The following is a 14,891-nucleotide window of genomic DNA, read 5'->3' as shown; positions in this document are numbered from 1 at the left end:
GCTGCTGTTTGTATGAGCAAGAGCACTGAGCGTTGGTGGGAAGGTGGAGGGAGAGCCACCTAGGGAGAGATGGGAATTGGGGAGTCCTGCCTTTCTTTTAGAATGACATTTGCTGTAGGCAGGTGATATTTTAGCTCTTCAGGCCTGATAGAACACAGGAGGGCTCCAATTCTAGTTGAGGAAGAGTGGGTGGGTGGCCTTTGGAAAAGCCTGGCCACTCAGTGGCAGCCACAGAGCTACACGAAGCTGAGAGACCACAGAGAAGGCACCGGGAAGCAGGGCTTTTCTCTTTTGGGGCTCCCTTTCATCTCCTTTGGTGACATGAGAATGATCTTACACTGGGTCATTGGTGTCATCTCATGGCGTGGGCGCACAATGTAGACTTTGTGGTGGCCCGTGAAAGGATGGCAGGTGCATTTCTTCTGTCCTAAGGGTGCTCCGTCCTTTCTGTCAGAAGCCATAGTCTGGTCATACAGGTGGAACTACAGAGGAAACGTGTATCTAGCCGCGGACTGCATTTTAGAGTGGTTTTGTTTTTGTCTCCTCAAACCCAAAGAGGCTGGGGATGAGGGGTTTATTTAGATGGGAAGAGCTTCCCCCCCCTCCTCCAGCTTGCCTAAATTCTGACCTGACTCTTCCTCCAAAACCCTGGAAGTATACTGGGTCTGATACCTACTGATCTAACCTTGGTGTCCCTCCTCTTGCTTTGACCTTAAACGTTTAAGCCATGCTGCAAAATAAACTATAGCTTTTTTTTCTCTGCCCATAACCCTGCTTTTTTTAAAAAAAATTTTTTTTTGGTTGCACTTCCTGTTTGGAGCCTGGTGTCCTTGTACTACTTCCTTTAGGCCTTTGAGGGAGATGCTTCTCAGACCTGTGCACACGAAGATCCCAAAGGCAGGCTTGTCAGGGTTAAAGTGCCTTCTCTTCTTGTGGTGTTTGTATTTTTTACAGGGGTGAAGACATCTTAAGCCAGAGGAATGACTCTCTAGTTCTGGAATTTCAGTCATCAGCCAGCAGATGCAGGAGGTATAATTTTGGGTGATGGGGGCCTCCTCAGAAGCCCAACAACCAGCATCAATGACCACCTGCCTGCTCATCTTGCACAAAGCCACTCCATGGTCACCCCAGTCTTGCGTGTAGTTGGCTTTGTCCCTGCTGAGGGTGGCCTGCATGGCATGCATGTGGAGGTCTCTGTTTGACAGTTGGGGCCCTAGGTGCCCCTCCTGGGTTGTATGTCCCGGAGACAAGGGAAGTCAGATGCATGTGATGCAAAGTCCTTTTTTTTTTTTCCTTTCCTTTCTTTCTTTCTTTCTTTTTGTAAATGCCAGTCAACATTAATCTAAAGCTAGAAGTGGATACTCGTCTCCTGTTGTTCAAAGCCCGCTTCATGCCTCTGTGTCATAAATCATGTGTCTTCCATCGTGTCACTCTGTGAAACCCATGGGATGTTTACAGAAGCGGGGGATTCATAGGGCGAGCCACCGCCAGCAGGGCGGGTAGTTATGTCACGGCTTCTGCTGTGCCTTGGAAGCCTGGTGCTGTGAAGGAGTGTGTGGAGGGTCCCCGGGGTGCTGTTGACTGTCCCCTCAGCCATGCTCAGAAAATGACTGTGTGGTGGAAGGCCAAGCCTCCCTGTTGGTAGATTTTTTTTTTTTTTTTAATGTAAGGACACTGGTTGGGCTCCCAAACTTAATAACTTTGGGTAATGTACTAAGGATGAATTAAAATGCTAATGGCCTCCTTGCTCTGGATATTTTAGTATTCCCTAATTTTAAATTTAAATTAAATGCCTCAGGGGCAGGAGTAGCCTTGCCAGAAGCATGTGTCGTATCACCCCACAGACAGTGACTTTAAAATATGTCCTGGCCACATGGGCCAAGCTGGGATGAGGAGTACTTTTTAATCACCGTCCCCTGCATCTACACTCACAACTACCAAAGGTAGCTGTTGAGCCTTTAAAATATCATTCTTTTCACAGAGTTCTTTTGAACCCGCAGAGCCTTTCATTTTTACCCGTATGTTAATAATACTACTCTGGATTTCAAGACACCTAGGTGTTCTAGCTCTTTCTTCAGAATTGGCATCAACAGCCTCTCATTTTGACCTTACCGCAATGCCCTAAGACATCCCTGCCTAATACAGGAGACACTGAGGGGTAAAGAAGTTGGGTGGCTTTTTTTTTTTTTTTTTTTTTTTTTTTTTTTCATCTCCTCTCTGGACCATGGAGAATTTTAATTGGTTAGGTGGGTGTCTTGGCCCCCAGCTCAGCCCTCTGGTCCCTTGACCAAGCTAAACACAATGATGGCCAGATCACTGTCATACTTTATTTCTGCGGGACATGAGGACAGTACCTGTTCTTGGGGACGTGTGCTTCTCTGAAGGGTTGGGCTTCAGGCCTACACTAGGCCAATGAGCCCAAGGGTCCAGTGGCTTTCATCAATAAGAGAATCACTTTCTCCTCACAAGTTGATTCAGCCCCTTTATTTTCTCCTTGTGAGGGGGATGACACACTCAATTTTTCCCCCTTCATACTTCCGGTTGTTTGGTGTCTGGCCACTCCATGATTGTATTTTGGCGACTAGATTATTAATTTCCTTCCACCAGAAGGCTTAGTTCCCGCTGAGAGTGACAGAAATCAGTTTCCATTCCTTCCCTTTGTCGCCTGTACCCCTTTCCTCCGAGCACATTTTTTATGGTTAGGAGGCATGATCGTGTCAAATATATCAGAAGGCAGAATTGATTCAGTAGTCGTTTGACGAGTTGACTGATTAGCAGAGATCAGGAGAAGGCTCCTAACTGTGAAACCCAGTGCAGCATGGAGCTTTAACAGCTCTTTAGGGAGCTAGTTAATGATAGAATCACTACAGTAACACAGACGTGCCACACACACACACAAAGAATCCCAACCAGGAGCGTTCCCATATAACACTCACAGGCAGTGTCATGAGAGGAAGCAGGCTCATAATTTCTATTTACACATCGAAGTAATTACCGTGGGCCCGAGCGAGGTGCTCAGTCTTCTGTCAGAGTTGCTTACATAGGTTCCTTTCTTGCGCTATCAAGCAGAGACGTCTAATTCTGGTTGGAACTTGTCCTATGGATTCTCCCTCTGGAAGAATGTGATGATCAGACATGGGATTCAGTTGTCCTCCCGAGCCAGGCTTTAATCTCATCCGTGTTCCTGATGTCATTACCATTTGTCCTTTGACCAGATGTATGTGACTTTGGGCTTGGCTCTTTAATTCTGGGGGTTCTCTCTCCTTTCTCCTGCTGCAGTGTCTATGAGCCCGACAGGAGTGCGTTGCGGAGGAAGGAGCGAGAAAGAAGAAGCCAGGAAGTGCAGCAGGACAGTGGTGGCTTTAACTCCAGTTACTCTCTCTTCAGTGAACCCTACAAGGTAGACGCTTTTCAGCTATTCGCCTCCCCTCTTGCTGCAGGCAGTGTCCCGTGAAGGAGTCGACAAGGAACCCCAGTTAGTTTTGGGTCTGTTTAGCCTGGGAAGATAGCCCCGCCACTGTGGTACCCTCTCCACCCCTAAATAATGATATTTAGTGTGCAGGGCTCTGTGGACTCCTTTACTTCATCACTGAAGTGTGACACTGAGATCCACTTGTTATGATTTTTATCAATAATTCAGACTTCATCTCTTTGGTCTCAAAATTAATGTCATCTGTTATGTTTTCTGAGCTCTTAAACACTGTTCAAAAACAGTTTAGGTTAGATCTTTGACATGTGTGGTTCATGCAAGGATCAAGGCACACGTTAGGGCTAATGAAATTGGGGGTTTTCGGGATTGCTCAGTGGGTGGAGCTGGCAGCTGCCAAGCTTCAGCACCCGAGTGTGGTCCCTTGGACCCAAATGGAGGAAGGAGAGAACCAACTCCTGGGAGTTGTCTCTCCCCACCATGCCTCCCTCCCTCCCTTCCTCCCTCCCCCCTCCCCCCCCTCTCTCTCACACACACACACACACACTCTTTACATATTTTTTTTAAAAAAGAAATTGCAAAATAACTTCTCATTTTTAACCGAAGACCAGCTACTGAGACACACTTGCTGTGCCCCACAGAGCTCAGCTCTCTTCCAAAATGAAATGTCTTCAAGGTTCATGACCATTTCAGGCTGCACATAATATGGACAATTTAGAGTGGGAGAATTTAGGATATTCGATCTCATATTACTTCTCAGTTCACTCAGACTCCTCTAGCTTAACACACTGTTGTTTCTGACTAAAATAATTACTTAGAATCTGGAAGCCAACCTATACTGAGCCACATCGAAATTTTCAAGAAAAGCCTTCAGTGGTCCCGTAAAACAACAATAAACTAATCCTAGAAAGACAATGTAGACCATTTTGTGAAGTTACAAGAGTAAATTTTCAGATTTCCATGTTACACACACATATAAAATAAGTGTGTATGTATAAATAATAACACATTTTGGTTATCGCACAGTATACTAAGGACAGCTTTCTGGTGTTTTAATATGCCCCAACGTTATCCATTACAAATTTCCAGCTCTTGACTAATGTCAGGCCCCTGCCCTCTGTTTCCTGTGCCTTGTCTCTAACAGTATCATGGATATGTTTTTATTTCTCCAGACTAACAAGGGGGATGAACTCTCCAACCGGATCCAGAACACATTAGGAAATTACGACGAAATGAAAGACTTTTTAACCGACAGATCCAACCAGAGTCATCTTGTCGGTGTCCCCAAGCCAGGTGTTCCTCAGACCCCCGTGAACAAGGTAGATGAACATTTTGTGGCTGAGTCAAGAGCGCAGACCCAGCCCTCATCTGTTTGCAGCGCTGCATCTTCCACACCTGCAGCTGTCCCTGTGCAGCAGAGTAAGAGGGGCGCCATGGGCTGGCAGAAGACCGGGCACCCACCATCTGATGGCCCACAGAGAGCAGGTAAGGAGCAGATCTCAAAGAACCACAATGCAGAACCCGTTCACTGTGTATGGAGTCCCTCATCCTCACCATCACTGCCTCCTTCTTTTTCTTCTTCCAACTCAGCACAACAAGGCTCTCTCAGGACCTTGCTTGGAGATGGTGTTGGCAGACAGCAGACAAGGACCAAGCAAGTGTGCAATGTGGAGGCGGGGCTTCCGAGCCAGGAGAGGCCACCTGCCATGGCGGCCAAGCACAGCAGCAGCGGACACTGTGTTCAGAACTTTCCTCCATCCCTGGCTTCAAAACCCAGCCTGGTCCAGCAGAAACCTACCGCGTATGTGCGACCAATGGATGGCCAAGACCAGGCTCCCGATGAATCTCCTAAGCTTAAGTCATCCACAGAAACTGCTGTGCACTGCACGTCCTACAGAGGGGTCCCAGCCAACAAGCCAGAGTCAGCCAGAGCCAAGGCCAAGCTCGCTAAGTTCAACATCCCAAAGCAAGGAGAGGTGAGTCCCTTCTCATTGGCGGTTGCATGCAGTTGAATAGTAGCAACATGCCTTGGAAATGTAGGCTTCGTCTTTCTGCCCCTTCCTCCTCCCCACTGATGTGGTAAGGTTTGTAGGCCTCAGACGGGAGGTACAGTTTTTAAAATTCTCAAATTCATTTTAATAGGATTATCTTAAGTCCCGAAAATACATGTACATATGTATGTATGTATGTATGTACTTGTATGTGTTTGTGCATGTGTAGGAATTACTTAGGGAAGGAAGGCCTCCTTTGTTTGAGTTCATGGAATCTGGCGAACAAGATGGTATTGGCCATGCTATATGACAGCAATATAAAACACTTCAAAGGCTGTAATTCAGCTTTCAAGGAGGTAAATTGTTTTCTGTAAAATAGTTTGGAACACTTAACATTTTTTTTTTTTACCAGTTTTGAGAAGTTTTCATGATAAACTTCTGAAAGGAAGTCTCATAAGAAGAATTTGTAAAATATTAAATCGGTAGTGAGTCTGGTTGGTATTCTTGTATGCTCACTATCCCACTCATTTTATAAGACTTGTACTTCAGATTCATTCACATTAATGAAACAGAATCCTTACCCGGGCTTTTCTTGTGCTATGAAAATGTTCCGGCTATATGAGCATTTTCTCAGAGTGAAGGAAGTATATCTCAGTTCCTACTCTCCTGGTTTGCATTTTGACTTTGGTTCATCGTGTGACACAATGTGTGGAGTGGATCCATTGAGTGTGAGAATTCTAAGCAAGCCTGTCACTTGACAGGTGGCAGGAAAGGCAGCGACTAGCTACTTGAGCAGTGAATCTGGGTGGAAAACAATCTTCCTAACGTAGCATGTCTCCTACCATATTCCAAATTGATGATGGTTGTCAGGAGCACCCGAAGAGGAGTTAGGACTATGCGTGCTCGCTTCTGTTGTCTCTGTGATGTGTGGCAGAGGAGCTGAGATCGCCGTTCTTCAACACGGTCTTTAGGAACTGCTAAGTCGTTTTTCCCCCTGACACGTTCTTCTTTCAGGACGGAATAATGATGTGACCAGAGTGTTCTTTACATCTTCGTTCAATTTAGTTACCAATGGAAACAAAGGATTTGGCTTTCCTGTTGTGTTTTTGACAAGGCTGAGCATAGCATGTCTCTGCCATCATCTTGGAACTCCCCATAGGCTATTTGGGAGATAGCCTTGTTACCCTGAGACTGTCACTCAGAGAGAGACTGTCTCTTGCACTCCAGGAGGTGTTTACTAAGATTTTAATTAGGAAGTGTGGTGGCGTGCACCAGTAGCTTCTTCTGATTACACATTTACGATGTATTCTAGTAATTAGGAAGCAGGAATCATTAGAAACAATGAAAACAAAATGTACTTTCTCTAAGCATGTACAAAATATTTATTTTTATTTTGTAAAGTGTGTGTGTGTGTGTGTGTGTGTGTGTGTGTGTGTGTGTGTATCCATCCATGTGTGGGTTTATGCATGTGAGTGCAGGTACCCATGAAGATCAGAGATGTTGGATGCCTGGGACCTGGAATTACAGGTGGTTGTGGCTGCCTGACATGGATGTTGAGAATCAAACTTTAAAATATCAACACATGTTTTCTATGCATTTGTTTGTAAAAGTTTGTAGGAAACACATGGATACCACCATATTGAACTGACTTCCCCAGGCTCTCTGGTTTTGTATTGTCATCAAATGTTCTCTGCTGGCAAAGAGAGTCTAGCTTGTCCTTGAACAGTGGTGGCCAACTTCCACCACCAGTTACAATTTTCCTTTTAGTGAATTCCTTGTTAAAATGATGTGAAAATACTACAGTAGCAACTTCAGTTTGTTAGGTGACTGTTTATTCATTTAGAATCCAGCGAGGTCATTAGTTCTGGTTAAAAGCAATGAGGTGTGTTTTCTAAACCCAGTGTGGCCTTGTGCAGGCACCGGTACAGTGTTAAGAAAGCATCTGGTGAGTTATCAGTACTCTGGACATCACCATGCTGTCTATCCTTCGAGGATCCTAGATTGGGAACCTTGCTGTACTGTACCAGTTTGATAATTACAGCAAGAGGATCATGTCATGCCTGGGAGAAGGAAGGCATACTGTGAGAGATCAGAGTGATGCATAGAAACGGTTTCTTTGCTCCTACAGCATTGAAAACAGACAGCCTGTTGTCTCCCCACATTCTGTCCTGAGAGTGTCAAAGAGGCCAGGAATGCCTTGACAAAGAGGAGATAACTGGGAGTGTGTGGGGGTGTCCTCACGTGCACGCATGTGCATGCAAATAGTTGTTTGGCATTGTGTAAGTACATTCCTCCTAAGAAAATCAGATTGGTGGCTCGGTGCAATGTAACTTGAGATATTAAAAATCTATAATGTGATCTCTGCCTTCAGGGTATTTATCCCTATGAATTGAATAAATTGGTCTCGAGGACTTTCCTTTTTAATTTGCAGTTTACGCCACATTGCAACTAATTTTAAAACTGGCCTTCTGGTCCCAAGAACATTCTCTCATCTTCCCCATCCTTGTAGTGGAACAGTATTGTTACTTGTTTGAAAATGGAGAAATTGCGAATCTCTTTTGCCTGTTTTTATATGTCATCAGGTCTGTGCTCTTTCCTTCACAACAACTTCATTCCGTCTGCTGCCACAGAGGGTTATTTGTTATAACTCTTTACTCTTCAATAATGGGTAATTAGTGTAGAAAAATCTAGTTCAGTTGATGGGGAAGTTAAAGGCCTCAAGAGGGTTCCTTAACCAATACACCTGCCCCTCAGCTGGTTTATCCCAGTTCAGTTTTGGGTTTAATGAAAAACATATTTTTGTTGTTATAGCTGAGTCCTCCTCTTCTTGACGCCGCCCCTCATTAAGTGAGCCTCCCCTAGAGTGCCACTTGGAAAGGTATCTGTTGTTAGGTGAGAGACAGGGGACTTAACAAACGGCTGAAACATGCATTCTAGAACATCGTAAGGCAGGGCATGGCAGATAGTGTCCAATTGAAGCGAGTTATTTTTGATACACACGCGCGCGCGCACACACACACACACACACACACACACACACACACACACACACACACCCCTCTTAACATTATTCCAGGTTTTAGCTTTTGGGGACTATTATTAATGTAGAGGCGCAGATACAGTTTTTGTGGGATTTGCAATTTTTAGAAAAACATATGTTTATGTAACTATATCACTAAGACCCTTCCTGGGCATTGAGTACACTGAAACTTAAGTGTGCCTAGTTTTAAGGTCTTTCAGTCTATGATTCATGGGGTAATATGAAATTGTTATTAAAAATGATAACTTTTTATTTGGAAAAGTACTTCATATCAGACTCACATTTAGTACCTATTCATATGCTGGGCAGTAGGGGTAGGTACATGCATGACAGAGCCATGAAAAAGAATACTGTGCTTACCTGCTGGTTGAAGAACCTGAAGGAGGCATATTAAAGCAGCTCCCCCCCCCACCACCACTTGACAAGGTGTCCTCATGGACTGTGCAGTCAGCTTTTTTGGAAGTTTACATGTATGCGGTGGTATTCCAAAACCTTTATATCTTACTGCTCATTTTCTATTAACCCGTAACTATGATTTGAATATGCTATTACACAGACCTCTGATGACTGGCATGGGAACATATTTAAAATCCAAAGAGCGAAGCCAGCTTTGTTGATCTGGAAAGAGATCTCTAAATTTGAGTGTCAGTTAACAGACTGTGTGAGGAGCTTTAGTTGTGACTGATCCTTCATCTATAAGGATAGAGTAACTGTTGGGTTGATTAGATTTGCTTTGTTAAGATGTGCACTGAAATAGTTTAAGATATATTGATTAAACATAGCATTTTCATGACCAGCATTTTCTAAAAATCACCATTTATGTCACAAGTCAGAGTAGAAAAACGAAATGTCATGATTCTATAAAATAGCTTCCCAGAAAAGCAATTAACTGATTTTGTTCCAAGTTCACAGAAGATAAATGATGTAGGCTTTCTATTTCCTGTCACTCTTGGTTACCTTTGTATGAAAATGGATTTCTTCCAAATTAAAGTCGGCACCAGCCTGTCGGGCAAAAAGGCATCTGCAAAAACAGAGTGTATATTACATATTCACGCCAGTCGGAATTTCTTAATTACAATTGAGATGTATAATGTTTTCAAATCAAAGTATGCTGTCAGATTGTTCCTTGAAGAAATGAGGGGACCGTGTGTAGCCAGGAGACTCAGTCTCACTGTTTGTTGTAATCTCATCCTTCTCATCCTTCTCACTTCCACCGTCCTTCCCCATGACATGGAGCAGGTCCTGTGGGACAGAGTGGCTTAGCAATAGCACCATGTTTAACGCTCTGTACTTCTTCCTCTCCACAACGTTGATATGCACAGCCTCCACCCTCTGAGAATATCCACACCATGCATGTGCGCATGTACAGCCTCCACCCTCTGAGAATATCCACACCATGGATGTGTGCATGCACAGCCTCCACCCTCTGAGAATATCCACACCATGGATGTGCACATGTACAGCCTTCACCCTCTGAGAATATTTCACACCATGGATGTGCACATGCATAACCTCTGCCCTCTGTGGACATCCACACCATGCGTATGCACATGTACAGCCTCCACCCTCTGAGAATATTCATACCATGGATGTGCACATGTACAGCCTCCACCCTCTGAGAATATCCACACCATGCATGTGCACATGTACAGCCTCTACCCTCTGAGAATATTTCACACCATGGATGTGCACATGCATAACCTCCATCATCTGAGAATATTCACACCATGGATGTGCACATGTACAGCCTCCATCCTCTGAGAATATTTCACACCATGGATGTACACATGCATAACCTCCGCCCTCTGAGAATATTCACACCATGGATGTGCACATGTACAGCCTCCACCCTCTGAGAATATTCACACCATGGATGTGTGCATGTACAGCCTCCACCCTCTGAGAATATTCACACCATGGATGTGCACATGTACAGCCTCCACCCTCTGAGAATATTTCATACCATGGATGTACACATGCATAACCTCCGCCCTCTGAGAATATTCACACCATGCATGTGCACATGTACAGCCTCCGCCCTCTGAGAATATTCACACCATGGATGTGCACATGCATAACCTCCGCCCTCTGTGGACATCCACACCTTGCATGTACACATACACATACACATACACATACACAGCCTCTACCCAGGAGAATATGCACACCATGGATGTGCACATGCATGACCTCCGCCCTCTGTGGACATCCACACCATGCACATACACATACACAGCCTCTACCCAGGAGAATATGCACACCATGGATGTGCACATGCATGACCTCTGCCCTCTGTGGACATCCACACCATGCACATACACATACACAACCTCTACCCAGGAGAATATGCACACCATGGATGTGCCCATGCACAGCCTCAGCCTTTGAGAATATCAGGCATGTGAGAGTCAAATACTCATCTCACATGCATCAGGAAAGCGCTTGCCTTCCTTGTTCCATCTGGGTCATTCTGAAGGTCATAATGGAGGCTAACACATGGAAATACTTCTACTTTTTAGCCCTTCTGCGTTTAGTCGCTGGATCCTAAAAGGTAAGAGACAACTAAAAATGACTTCAGTTTCTATAATCATTGATTAAAAAATGCCTACTAAAATAGGTCCCCTGTATGAAGGTGTCCTTCCTGTCCCCTTGCCTCCTGGGAATCCTTCAGATTGATATTAGGAAGCTAAATTTTCTAGCCTTAAGGTGGGAAACCACTTCTGAGGGTAGAGGCAGGAGGATAGGCCCCAGCAGGAGGTCATTAGCAAGCCAGCTTTGTTTTTCCAGTCTCTCTTCTCCCTTCTTGTAAGGTCCCCTCCCCCAGAAAACATCTGGAAGGATTACAAGGCTGGCTGCTCTGAAGCCACAGCCTTATGTGTGTGTTGACTCCAGATCTGGGGCTAATCAGCAGTCTGAGGCCTCTGCATGTGGTGTCATCCAGAGTCCTGCAAGAGGCCTCATGATGTTTACTTCGTCCTCTTTCGTCAAAAATCACATGTAGTCTTTCAGCTGTGAAAGAGACAGGCAGGATGGCCACGGATTGGAGACAAGCAAGAACTGGGCTCAGATTCCAGTCTGCAGCCTGTTAGCCAAGTGACTGTGAACAGATGCACTCAGTTTCCACCCATGAGAACGAGAGAAAAACAGCAATAGTTCTGTGGCAGAGGTAGTGTGTGTGTGTGTGTGGGGGGGGGGGGTGAAAGGTGTTGGGGGTGGTTAGTAAAGTAATGTGATTAGAGGAAAGTTAATACAGTAAACCCTGGTAGATGTTAGCTCTATTAGTGATAAAAATAAAGGTAGGAAAGCAAGATGTGTGTGTAAGTCTCACAGAGGCAGGGAAGGAAAGAGTGAGGAGGAAGAGAGAAAGAGAATTCTGAAAAAGGTGTGTGTGTGTGTGTGTGTGTGTGTGTGTGTGTGTGTGTTTAATACCCAAATCTTGCTGACTTCTGAGATTATCTTGGGTTAATATAACAAAGCCCCAGTGACATGATCCTCCCTTGTTTAATGGTAAGCCCCCGGCCTCCTGGGGTAATATTCCCAAGTCTGGGATCATATTTGCTCTTTCTTTGTCTGTTCTGTGTTTTTCCTTGTGAACTATTATATCATTGAGCTTTATTTCCAATTAAATGAAATACAGACTCAACAAGCTTTGGGTGGAGGAGAAGTTAAAATGTTCAGGCCATGAGGACTTAGAATGACTCATTGATCAGAGCTATTGGAGGCACAGCATATTAAATCGCATGTTTAATTGGGCTGAGCAGCAGAATCACTTATCTCCACGTGATTACCCAGCATTAGCAATACCTTTAGAGCAAATGGAAAGAGAGTGTCTCTGGTGCTATCTGCAGTCCACTTCCATAGCTGCATGCATGACCTGCTGCAGCCTCTCGGCCACCCCTCCACACTCCTCAGTTCCGTTCTACCCTAAAGTCAGGTTCCAGGACAAGTATGCCTTCAGGAGCACTGTTGTCTAGGACCGGTTTCCTGCAAATACTGTCTGGATTTGAGAGTGAGCAGTGTGGCTGGTAGAGCTGATGATGGCCTTGTAATGGGAAGTCATGACACACCCTGCCAACAGTGTGAGCGAGTTGATGTTTGATCGACATCTAGAACAGTGTTTGGCATGTAGGCTGTACTCAGGGGAAATCCTAGAAGTAATGATGGGCTATAATTACAAATAGCTTTATTGGCTTTATGTCTGCCTTCTAATGCACCTAACCCTAGATTGTTTGGTAGCCCAAATCTGGAAATTGAGATGAAGTTATGAATACACTAGGGTAGGAGATCTACAAAGGCAGGATTTTTGTCTTGACTTCTTGCTCTTTCAGCTGTGCCTGACACATACTTTGTGCTCAGTAGATACTTTCAACATGAGCTCGTTAACTTAAAGCTGTGAGTCAAAGACTGCACTCTTCTCTATTCAGTACCTGCTTCCCCATGTTGAGCCCTTAATGGTTTATTAGGCCCTTAATGGGAAGAGGAGCGAGGCACGCCCCAGTGTATAATTTATAGCTTCTGTTTTGAAGAGGGATGGGAACCGTATTTACTGATGTGTGTAAACACAGCATACATAAAATGAGTCTTAGAGCTGTGTTCTGGCCTCAGAAACAAATGCTAAGCAGGCAGTGGTTCTAAAGAGATGTTTTGTCCTGCCTGTGTCCTCCCTGCTTCTCCCTCTTCATCCTTCTCCTCTTCTTCTCCTGGTCCCTCCTCTTCCATGTGGTCTTCACAACAGAAGCTCCCCGCCCCGTGTGTGTGTGTGTGTGTGTGTGTGTGTGTGTGTGTGTGTGTGTGTGTGTGTGTTCTTAAGGATGGTCTGTTCTCTAGCCACAGGGTGGTAAGAGTTGGAGTGAGAGGATATAGGATAAGGAGGTTGAGAGTGTGTTCGGGAAGGAAGGGTGAGCCCACACTTTCCAGTCCTCTGCTGCATGAATGAAGTTTTAATGGACGTCAACATTACATAATACAGAGTTAGTGGAAACCCCCCCCCCCCCCCCCATGCTCTAAGAACGCCCCCTAACCCTTTTCCTCTGCATGCTGGTCTGCACTTATACTGCCTGTCCTGGCTCCCATTTCAGTTACTCATGGGAATGCAGTGTTTGGTGATTGGCACGTACAATTCACGCACTCACCAGAGCTCTGTTTCTTTGTTGCCTCAGAGATCCCTCCTTCAGAGAGATTGCTACTTGCAGAGTGTTCGTGTGTCATAACTTTCAGCATTCTTTTGCTACCCAGTAAATGGCTGACTCTTGTCTGTGTAACAGACAAACAGTAGAAAATAGAAAAGTGTACACATTCTGTCATTTGTCTGTATAAGCCCTAACAACAAATGTAGGTCCTCCTCCTTCTCATCTACCCCTACGATCCTTGGCACTCTCAAAACAGCAATGTGTTCCCCATGGGCATTTGATTTCTTGTCTATGTTACTCCTACTAAAGCTTATTCTGTTTTCAGTCTTCACAGCTAAAGGGGAACATCTAGTCCACAACTCCAACAGGGGTCATAGCATTCTTTCCTATGTAAGAATCAAGATAAAGTGAATTTGAGCATGAATTTCCATGGTAGCCATCCCTGCTTCATGATGGCCAATTGAACTAATTACTCTCTTAAGATTTCTATTTCAACCATTTTATTACATGTGTAGTGGAGAGAGGAGAAAGCAGAGCAGGATGAGGGATTTGGGCAGGCGCATGTGGTTGGAGTGTAGAGAGAGCAATCTGATAAATTAAAGGGGGTGGATAATTTACCGAGGGGTTCTAACAGCTCCTACAGAGGCCCTGAGTTCCCAGCACCTACATCAAGTGGTTCACAACCATCTGTTACTCCAGCTCCAGGGAATCCAATGCTCTCTTCTGACCTCCTGGGCATCTGCATACATATATGTGTGCGTGTGTGCATGACCACACACACACACACACACACACACACACACACACACACCACAAATAAAAACAAAATCTTAATAAAATTTAAGAAGGGTGTTTAGGATAATTGTTGAAAATGTGAGAAGTGTGGAAGAAGAAAGAGGTGAGGACATGAAGGGTTTGTCAGGAAGATCCTAGGAAAAGGAACATGCCACATGGAGTGGAATGGATGCCTGATGCACAGGCATGTATGGGAACACATTACCTCACATGGGGATGACTAGTAAACTGTAAGTTGGAATAGAATACAGGAAAAGTGAAAGCCTTGGAGATGAGTTGTCGTGAAGGTCTGTTAGGGCATGGGAAGGACTTGAGCTTTGCCGTGAGTGAAAACTTGGGGCAACATTGAATGATTTGGCTTGGAGGAGTGCCATGAACTTATCTAGGCGTGAAAAGGATCAGTCTGGCTGTTACATCTGGAATGATCTGGAGCAAGGCAGAGGTAGATGGGGTGGCAGGTTATTGCACCCATGTAGGCATGTTTTAGAGATCTGTGACCGAAATACCCA

The 14,891-nt window shown here is 44.9% G+C and overlaps 1 protein-coding gene across 3 annotated transcripts in view; it reads left to right on the top strand.

Moving 5' to 3' along the window:
• The window catches only part of Aff3 (AF4/FMR2 family member 3), a 481,117-nt gene that overhangs the window by 88,818 nt on the left and 377,408 nt on the right, over window positions 1–14,891 (top strand). For 2 of the 3 annotated variants that reach the window (XM_028865744.2, XM_028865743.2), the window contains exons 2-5: window positions 955–1,029; window positions 3,280–3,400; window positions 4,600–4,912; window positions 5,018–5,403. In XM_028865744.2, coding sequence (XP_028721577.1) covers window positions 955–1,029; window positions 3,280–3,400; window positions 4,600–4,912; window positions 5,018–5,403 — 895 coding nt within the window. The remainder of the gene's footprint in view (window positions 1–954; window positions 1,030–3,279; window positions 3,401–4,599; window positions 4,913–5,017; window positions 5,404–14,891) is intronic. The other variant, XM_037199903.1, reaches the window with a different exon arrangement.

The sequence above is a fragment of the Peromyscus leucopus genome, chromosome 16_21 (assembly GCF_004664715.2).
Source record: "Peromyscus leucopus breed LL Stock chromosome 16_21, UCI_PerLeu_2.1, whole genome shotgun sequence".
NCBI classification, from domain to species: Eukaryota; Metazoa; Chordata; class Mammalia; order Rodentia; family Cricetidae; genus Peromyscus; species Peromyscus leucopus.
Note: the sequence above shows the minus strand (reverse complement) of the source record. Positions and strands in the feature narration are given on the sequence as shown.